This window comes from Magnolia sinica, chromosome 4 (genome assembly GCF_029962835.1).
Source record: "Magnolia sinica isolate HGM2019 chromosome 4, MsV1, whole genome shotgun sequence".
Taxonomy (NCBI): Eukaryota; Viridiplantae; Streptophyta; class Magnoliopsida; order Magnoliales; family Magnoliaceae; genus Magnolia; species Magnolia sinica.
In genome coordinates this window covers 113,740,388-113,750,247 of record NC_080576.1, presented here as the reverse complement: position 1 = coordinate 113,750,247, position 9,860 = coordinate 113,740,388, and the positions used below count along the sequence as shown (strand labels likewise).

The 9,860-nt window shown below is 40.4% G+C and overlaps 1 protein-coding gene across 1 annotated transcript; it reads right to left on the bottom strand.

Moving 5' to 3' along the window:
• Positions 1–1,244: 1,244 nt before the first annotated feature.
• On the bottom strand, positions 1,245–5,544 carry LOC131244307 (probable LRR receptor-like serine/threonine-protein kinase At3g47570). Its single transcript, XM_058243939.1, has 2 exons — positions 2,777–5,544; positions 1,245–1,663 (listed from the first exon to the last, which is right to left on the bottom strand). The coding sequence occupies exons 1-2, from the start codon at positions 5,469–5,471 to the stop codon at positions 1,245–1,247; spliced, it is 3,114 nt and encodes a 1,037-aa protein (XP_058099922.1). The 5' UTR covers positions 5,472–5,544.
• Between the last annotated feature and the right edge of the window lie 4,316 nt (positions 5,545–9,860).

The following is a 9,860-nucleotide window of genomic DNA, read 5'->3' as shown; positions in this document are numbered from 1 at the left end:
CAAATAGACATCATGGTGGGCCCCATAAAGGTTTCAACGGTGGGCCTCATTGTTCCCACTATTTTCTGTGGTGGGGTTCACTTGAGCTTAGGATCTACCTCATCATTCAGCTCATGCCCTAAAATGATCAAACCAAATGAATGAACAGTATAGATACAACACATATATCAGGGTGGGGCCCAAAGGCCCAAAGAACGTGGTGATATCACTTCATTAGCTTCAGTAGCTAATCCGCGACCGCCAGCATTATGAGCATTAACCACGACTGTCAGCATTATGAGCATTAACTACCACCTTAAATTACGCCTGATATTAGTGTTTCGGGTGTTTTGGAAACAGGTATCACATGGACTCCCACTGCAGTTTTTTTTTTTTTTGGCCTACTCTGATATGTGTGTGAAATCCACCCTGACTATTAGATGTGTAGTCAAGCAATAAACTTACAGGCAATAAATCAGGCTAATCCCTGATTCAGATAGGCCACACCAATGAGAATAATTAGGAGAGAGACATCCGCCCTTGATTTTTACAGGGGCATCATGTTGAAACTGTGAAATCTATTCCAACCATTAGATGTTCACATCAAAAGTAAGCCTATGACCCAAAAATCAAGTTCATATATGATTCATATAAGCAACACTATGGGAAACTGTTTGGAGGATGAACCTTTCCATGTATACTAATTTCAATGGTGTGGTCCTCTTGAACTACGGACAGAGATAAATTTTGAGACCTTAATTTAAGGTGGAGTGACTTACGTGATGGTTGGGGTTGATTTTATATTAACAACATGATGGCACCCACCCAAGCCGTGGTCACTTTTCTAATGCTAAAATCAAATTAGTGTGCGGTGAAAGCATTTAATTACATTAATTAAGAACAAGTTTTCATTAAATGCATAGCTAGCTGGAAGAAAATGTAATGTCGAACTAGTTGTGTGTGAGCATTACTATATATATATATATATATATATATATATATATATATATATATAGTGTGGCCCGGAACTTTTTGTCGGGGCCACTTGACATATTGTACAGACTTCAGTTGACTCAATGAATTGTGGCTCTGTTCTAAATATATATATATATATATATATATATATATATTACAAACAGACCTTTCCCAAGCATCTCTAATAGATAATAAGGAATACAAAGCTGAAAAACTAAGAAAAACTCAATGCCCAACTTCCCACACATACATCTCCCATTTCTTAACTAGCCATGACTTGTTAATAATAACTAAGATAAGATGAAACTTGGCCCAAAAAACGTCTCCCATTTTGCTGTTCTTAGTGAATCCCAACCCCATGATATAAGTCCCTGATTGCATGGATTTCTGTAGCAATATCTCTCATCTGCATCCTCTCCGTTGGAGATTCTATAGAACACGCGATAGCAATTTTGGCCACAGAAACCAAGCACTCTTGCAACGTGACGCTGTTCTCCATTGATCGGAGCTTGAACTTCTTCTGAGAACAATCTTGGGTCTACGATATCCATCACTCCATCGGGTAAAGCCGTCTTAACAAATTGATGGAGGCTTAGACCGTCTTTAAACATTTCATCAGTTGGTCTTTTTCCTGTGAACATCTCTAAAAGAAGGATGCCGTAACTGTAGACATCTCCATGCATTGATGCCTTTCTGCCCATTCCATACTCTGTCATTTACATATCTCGAATTTTCGAGATATTAAAGTTTCATTACAACAATTAGACAAAAATAGGGATTGATTTTTCATATAAAAGAAGTGACAACATTTACAAGCATAGGAAACAATTATTTTATTAATTTTAAGCTTTTGAAGGTATAACTAACATATGAGTCCTACTGCAAACATAAGTCTAAGAAAAAGAAAAACTTTACAACTCAGTGAAAAATAATTAGTACTAATTGCTCATCCATGAACCTTGCATGCACAACCGTTGGAAGCATTTTTAGTTGAAATTTATCTTAACTAAAATTGAAAAGTGAAAAGATTACCATTGCAGTTGGTTTAGTTGCAGTGCTTTTCGAGAGTTTTAAGCCACGTTTGGTAGCCATTGAAAAATGATTTCATCTCAATTTTGTCAACCGTAACTATACATTAGAGATCAATTATTTTGGTAGGGATTAAAAATGATCTGGATGGCCAACAATTCATATAATCCTCAATGCATGACTAATATTAATTTTTCAGTGGCTGCCAAACAGGGCTGTTTTGTTGTTGCTGAGAAATGATTCAGTAGTGGTCCTAGTTGCATTGGGACATTTAAATAGCCAATAGATTAATCCAAACTATCCATTAGGTCTTCTACCTATTTCATGAGCTACTGTGAAAAAATCATAACGATTGGATGATTCACCTGCTATAAGTTGACCTTGTTTTTTAAGCTGTTCATATTTGGAGGGCATGGATTGGATGGTTGGGATTGCCCATGATGGGCTCCAACAAATAGATGGCCATTTTTTTATTTTACATAAATGATCTCGAGATTCCATTGGATAGGCTATTCATTGGATGTTCATACTCATCCAGTCGTGTGATTTTTACGTGGCATACCCTGAAATGTTTGCTCGGCCTAATGGCTACTAATATTGGGAGCATCATAACTTATGATACTGTGGGAACACCTGATGGTTTCTCATTTTGATTTCTTATGGCAGTAACTGTAACAACAATATCATCAACACAAGCAATAAAAAGAAGTGACAATTCAAGATTTATTTTTAAAAACTTTTGAAAAACATTAAAGAAAGATAAAAGAAGAAAGCAAAAACATGAATTTGTTACCTGGAGGAATATAACCAACAGATCCCTTTATACCGGTTGAGCTTGTTTGATCTTGAGAGGTATTACCAGCAGCATTAGAAAGAATCCTTGCTAATCCGAAATCACCCACATGGGCGCACATATCATAGTCCAGCAGAACATTGCTTGGTTTTAGATCGCGATGAACGACGGCAGTGCCGCAATAGTGATGAAGATACTCCAATGCAGAGGCGACATCAATGGCTATATCTAGCCTTTGAATAAGGTTCAAGCTCCTCAGCTCTTGCTGCCCATTTACATTTGGATGCAACCACTTCTCTAGACTCCCATTAGGCATGTACTCAAACACTAGAGCTTTGAAATCATTTCCTTTAAAATCAATGCTTGAGCAAGCAGTTATGATTTTAACTAGATTCCGATGGCGGATATTTCTCAAGGCTTCACATTCAGCAAGGAAACTCCTTGAAGCACCTCGTTGTTGAAGATTGAGAACTTTCACAGCAACAAGTGTTTCATCACGATCTAGAATTCCTTTGAATACAGAACCATAACCTCCCACACCAATCAAATTGTCTGAAGAGAACCCACCAGTCGCTTTAGAGAGATCCGCATAGGAAACATTTAAAAATTGGCCATTGATAACAGATGAAGGCTTCTTGTGGGACTTTCTTCTCGCCCGATAAAGAGTAACAAAGAGAGGTGATAAAAGAACCAAACCTAAAACTGCACCAACCACAGAGAATATTACTCTTAAAGAAGCAGACCTTCCATCTGTCTTAGGAGCTTTATTTGGGCATGCCGGCAGCTGTAATTTTGGGATACCTCCACAAAGCTTGTTGTTTCCGAGGACCGAAACTGCGCTTGAATTTTTGAAAATTCCTTGAGTTGGGACTTCGCCATCGAGGTCATTGGATGATAAATCCAAGTACTCCAGAAATGAGAATTTCTCCAGAGCTGCTGGAATATGCCCAGACAAGTTATTATGAGAAAGATTTAGCAGTTTAATACTTGTTAAGTTGTTCAAATCCAGAGGAATGGCTCCTTGAAAGAAGTTACTGCTCAAATCAAGAGTTTCCAATCTCCGACAATTGCCCAGCGTGCTGGGAATTTCACCCATCAATCTGTTGTGAGCAACAGACAAATATTGAACTCGTTCCAGGTTCCCAACCTGCGTTGGTAGAGACCCGACCAAAGAATTCTCCTCTACAGAAAGTTGGATCAGCGACGGAATACTTAGAACTTCTTTTGGAATGGTACCGTTCAGCTTGTTTCTACCAAGGCTTAATGCCGTAAGATGATGGCAGTTTCCAAGACTCAAAGGGATACTTCCATGAAAGCGATTTCCATTTAAAAAGAGTCTAACCAAGCGAGTGATGTTGCCAATGGAGGATGGGATTTGTCCTGAAAGCCTGTTTCTGTTCAAATACAATCCTTTCAAATTTTTAAGCTTCCCAATACCAATAGGAATAGTACCCATAATAAAGGTCCTGGATATACTTAGACTAGTTAAGTTGAAGAGATTGCTAATATCTGTTGGGATGCTTCCAGATATCGGGTTTCCTCCTAACCCTAGAAGGATTAGGTTTGTAGATAGATTGACGATTGTGGCAGGGAATGATCCTTTCAGATTATTGAAACCTAAATCTAAATGTTCCAAAAGGCTACAATTGGTCAAAGAAGTGAGGAAACTGAAGTCATCATCTCCTTCTCCACCTCCCAGATGATTAGCAGGTAAATTTAAGTAACGTAGATACTGTAGTCTTCCCAAATTCTTAGGCACGGGTCCACTAAAATTATTTTTAGCAAAATCAACCAAAGAAAGTCCTGAAGCATTGGGTAATGTAACTGGTATCAATCCAGTAAATTCATTCCCACCAAGGCAAAGAAGTTCGAGATTAGGAAGTGAGAGACCTAGATTGGCTGGAAGGTTTCCATGAAGTCGGTTATTCGTCAAAGAGAAAAGGACGATGGATGAGAGGTTGTAAATCGATGGTGGGATCATACCGGATAGTTTATTTGAACAGATTTGAAGATGTTGTAAATTCACTAGCTGCCCTAGCTCATCTGGGATGCTTCCTTCCAAACTGTTCGTACCTAGTTGGAGAGTAGTAAGAGAAGAAGAGAGGTTCCCGAGTGCTTTTGGGATGTTGCCGGTGAGATTGTTACCTGGGAGATCCAACCGCACGAGCTTTGACAAAGAGCTGAGCTTGACAGGAATTCTGCCTACGAGATTGTTACGATGTAAACGGATGGATCTGATTTCGGAGCAGTTGGACAGTTCGTCGGGGATTTCTCCTTTCAGCTCATTATCTCTCAGATTAAGAAATCGGAGCCGGAAGAGCCGGCCGATTTCACGTGGGATTTCTCCATGGAAGTAGTTGTCGGAGAGGTTGATACGCCTGAGGAAGGTGAGGTTTGCTACGCGAGGTGATATGGGCCCTACAAATCCACGGGATCCAAGATTCAAGGCAGTGACTCTTTGAGGATGTCGGCGACCGCATATGACTCCTTCCCAGTTGCAGAAATGGGAATCGTTCCAGGAGCTGAATACCCGTAAAGGATCGCTGGATATACGTTCCTTGAATGCGATCAAAGCGAGTTTATCCGTCTCGTTTCCCGAGGCGGGGAACCCGATTCCTATGCAATTGCAGGGAAGAAGGAAGGCCAGGAGGAGTAATGACAAAAATGCCCTTGGACGTAAAAGTTCAAGCTCCATACTACTTATATTTGTGACAGTTACAGAGAAAGAAAACCGAAACAAGGTAACAGCGTTTGTGTTTTTTGGTGTTGCATTCTAACTTCCTATATTTATAGGAGTTGGGTTTTGCCTGAATCGCGAGACACAATCCAGCGTGTGTCACCACACACAGGGACCCCCATTTTCTGAGATGGTCAGATGATTTGAACGGTCCATGTTCAAGATAATTCATGTACGAATGGTCATGGTCGCAGTTAGAGAGAACTTGGACCGGACTTATCGAATTAATAATTCCACACACATTAAGTGGACAGCATAACCTTTGGCTTGTTGTATTTTTACTTAGCGGATTTTATTGAAATGGACGATCAAGAAAACTTCTAGGGATTTGACCGTACTAGCCTCGATATATGGTTAAATTTCTTAAAGAGGTTCTACTTTCCAAATATTTCGAGAGTGGCCTTCCGACAAGTTTTGGAAAATTTTTTGAACCAAAATGCCCTTATCGTTCAGTAGTTATATAATTTTTGAGTGAATAAGAAGTTACATTGTGTTTAATGCTGCGAAAGTGGTGTGGACAGAAGTCTTTTTGGGCATGGGCACAACTCAACTCGTGGGGTCCATATTAATGTATGTATATAATCCATACTGCAAATCCTTTTTGCGGTGTCATTTTAGGGCTAGAGCCCAAATATTAGCCTAATTCAAAGCTCGTGTGGGACACGTAATAAAAAATAATAGTGACAATAACACCCACTGTTGAAACTTTCCAGTTTCAACGTGATGTTTGTTAGAAGTGGACACTGTCCAAGTCAAGACCTTTTGGGCCACGACAAGTTGACCTACAAGATGGACAGAACGGATCACCCCATCGCGGACCTTAGGGTATGATACCAATGGCTAGCTTTCATTTGGTAGTAAAGAAAGTGAAAATATAACATGACAACTACGACCCATATAACATGGCAACTATGACCCCATATAACAAGACAACTACGACCCATGACAACCACGACCCATATAACATGACAAATACGACCCACGTAACAGGACAACTACGACTTATATAACATGACAACTACGACCCATTTAACATAACAACTATGACATATGATAACCACAACCCATATAACATGAAAACCTCAACCCTTACCATATTACAACCATGACCGATCTAATATAACAATCATGACTCACATAACATGACAACCACGAGCTCGACCCTAACTACGTTTCAACCATGACTTTAATCCGTAACCTTTGATCCATTTTTGTTAGTGTGGGCAGTGAACCAGTGACACTCTTAACCCTTAACACATCATAACTCCGACCTTTAACACATCATAACCCTGACCCTTAACACATGATAACCATGACAACCCCGACCGTCATAACCTCGACTCTGATGAGTATCGAATATTGCATATCAAACCCAGTAATTTCCTGATTTTACATACATGATAATGTTTAATGCCAGATTTTACTCGTGTTTTTATTACAGGATGAAATCAGGAGTGTGTATTGAAAGATGATGTTAAAAATATGGATTTAGCACTCCAAAATTACCAGAGCACGGGATAGATTCCAGAAAACCAATAGTGGAGATTTTACACGCCTGGGATTTGAGGAAAGCAAGCCAAAGGGCCCGAAGGACGTCCAGAATGCAAGATCACATGGTTTCCACCATCCGATCAACTCGAAACTTCATACATGTGATGGGGGCCATAAATTAACCGTACATATTAAATTTCAGCCATTGAGGATCTCGGGAAGTGGTCCAACGGACAGATCAGCCCATTAATCTTCACTTTGGGGCCCACCTGATATTTGGAACTGCCTCAAACTTGGTTTTGGCGGTTGGAATTATATGAAGGAAAGGATGGACGGTGCAGATTTTCCACAAACATTACATTGGGCCCCACATGCGTGAGCACGTGCATAAAGTGCACGTGCGCTGGCGCTACACCGGACGGTTGAAGGGTCAGCGCAAGCGCTGACCCGAGGCATCTTCGTCGAAAACGGCACAGCCGTTTCCAACGTTAACACTGCCGACGGCTGTCCTCAGTTGTGGGCCCCACACATTACCCAAATGCATGATCCGGGCCGTTCATCAGGTTTACATGAAGACCATTAGCATTGCCTAGGTGGCAAAAACTTCAAATGATAGCATAGATCGGTTTTTAACCGTACAAACGCAGGATGGACGGCAAGACAGAAAGCCACGTGGGCTGCACCGAATCCACCCCAAAACTAGTCAATTCCTACTGATTTTTCGAGCTGAAACCAATGGACGGCGTGGATTCCTATGAAAAGTCCAATAATGGACCCAACCATCATCGCAGCGTCGGTTTGGCGTCCGCGAAACGCACGGACGCTGCCAGTTTTTACGGAAATTAGTGGGCCCCACTCGTCAACCTTTCGGAAGATCTGATCCGTCCATTGTGTAGAGGGCTTCGAGAGCTTCAAAACCATGTTGATATTCCTCGCCCATGCGTACACACGTGTGCGGTACAGAGGCCAAAAGTAGACTGCCCCGGGACGTTCAAAACTGAGTTTTTTGAGATTTCTTCTGTGGGCCGCGCTAATGGACCTTCAAAACCACCCATTCTTGAATGAAATTTTGTTCTGAATCCAATGGACGGGGTGGATTTTCTAGAAAATACCTCTGTGGGGCCCACCGATCACGGCTGCGAAAATTTGTACTCCGAGTCCTTCTACGACTCTGCCACCGACCCCAGCCATCCAGCAGCTATAAAAGGAGAGTTTTGGACGTGGGAAAGGCATTCAGAACCAGGGGATTCCAGATCTGGAGCAAGGGAGAGAAGAAAGAGAAGAAAGAGAAGAAAGAAGAGAGAGAGAGAGATTGTTTGGTTTGACGTTTTTTTATGAATTTTATTTAATATTTTTTATGGATTTTATGGGTCACTAATCTCTCGGCTAGGGCCGAGATGAAGCCCCTAATTTGATTAGCTCTTGTATTGGTTGATTTACTTTGAATTTCAATTAATTTGTTTCTTTCTTTAAGTGGGCTTTATGGGTTTAAATTCTATACTTCTCCATCTATGAACTTGACCTAAGTATATATATGGATGTTGTTTGGATGCTTATTATAGGTGCTTGTGTCTGATCAAGAACAGGTTTCCTATAGAGGAAGAAACAGGATGCTTTAATGAATTGTACATCCCTTATGCCCGACCAAGGATATGGGATATGTCATTCATGGCATTGCTTAAAGGAATTAGACAGTCTGTATGCCCGATTAAGGACACAGATTGTGCTTTCTCTATTTAAGTGGTATCAATATAGATCAAGGTGAATCAACAGACAAAACAAGGGTTAGGATAATTAGGGGTGGATTCGAAAGTCCTAGTGCTCTCTTTCTGATTGAATTTTCTTCCATGTTCTTAATTATTTTTTTTTCCCTAAAATTGTGCTTAGTAGTTCATTCCATTATCTATTGGATTAGTTAAGGAGAGTCATAGATTTGAATTGTGACGACCAGTCCTCGTGGGAACGATCTCGTAATACGTACCGTATCTGCATCTGATTCGTATACTTGCGAGTTTAAATATCATTTAAATCGTGTTGGTTTAAACAAAACATCAGACTCTTGACACATGAGGTCGAGGTTGTCATGTGTTAAGGGTCAATGGTCTCATGTGTTAAGGGTCGAGATTGTCACTTGTTCACTGCCTACCCTACCAAAAATGGATCAAAAGCTGCATATTAAGGTCATGGTTGTAATATAGTAAGGGTCAAAGTCGTGATTGTCATGTTATGTGGGTCGTGATTGTCATGTTAGATGGGTCGTGGTTGTAATATGGTAAGGGTTGAGGTTGTCATGTTATATTGGTTGTAGTTATCATGTTATATAGGTCATAGTTGTCCTATTATATGGGTCGTAGTTGTATAGGTTGTAGTTGTCCTATTATATAGGTCGTAGTCGTCATGTTATATGGGTCGTAGTTGTCATGTTATATGTTCTCTTACTTTACTACTAAACGAAAAGCTAGCCATTGATACCATACCCTAATGCCCACAATGGGGTGATCCGTTCCATCCACCTTGTTGGCCAGCTCGCATGGGCCCAAAAAATCCTAACTTGGGCATGTGTCCACTTCTAACATACATCACAGTGAGCCTGAAAAGTTTCGATAGTAGGTAACACTATCACCATTATTTTCTACCATGTGGCCCACTACGATCAAAATCCCTTTTTATGTGTTAAGGGTCGGGGTTATGATGAAACATCAATGTCATGTTATATGGGTCAGGGTTGTGATGTGTTAGGGCTTTAGGAGTTGCGACCAACATGAAAAGTGTTTAGAAAAATTAGGAGAATAATGTGGTTAAGCCACATAGGACACTTACTATAAATATAAAATTTACTGTTTATAGTAAGTTAAG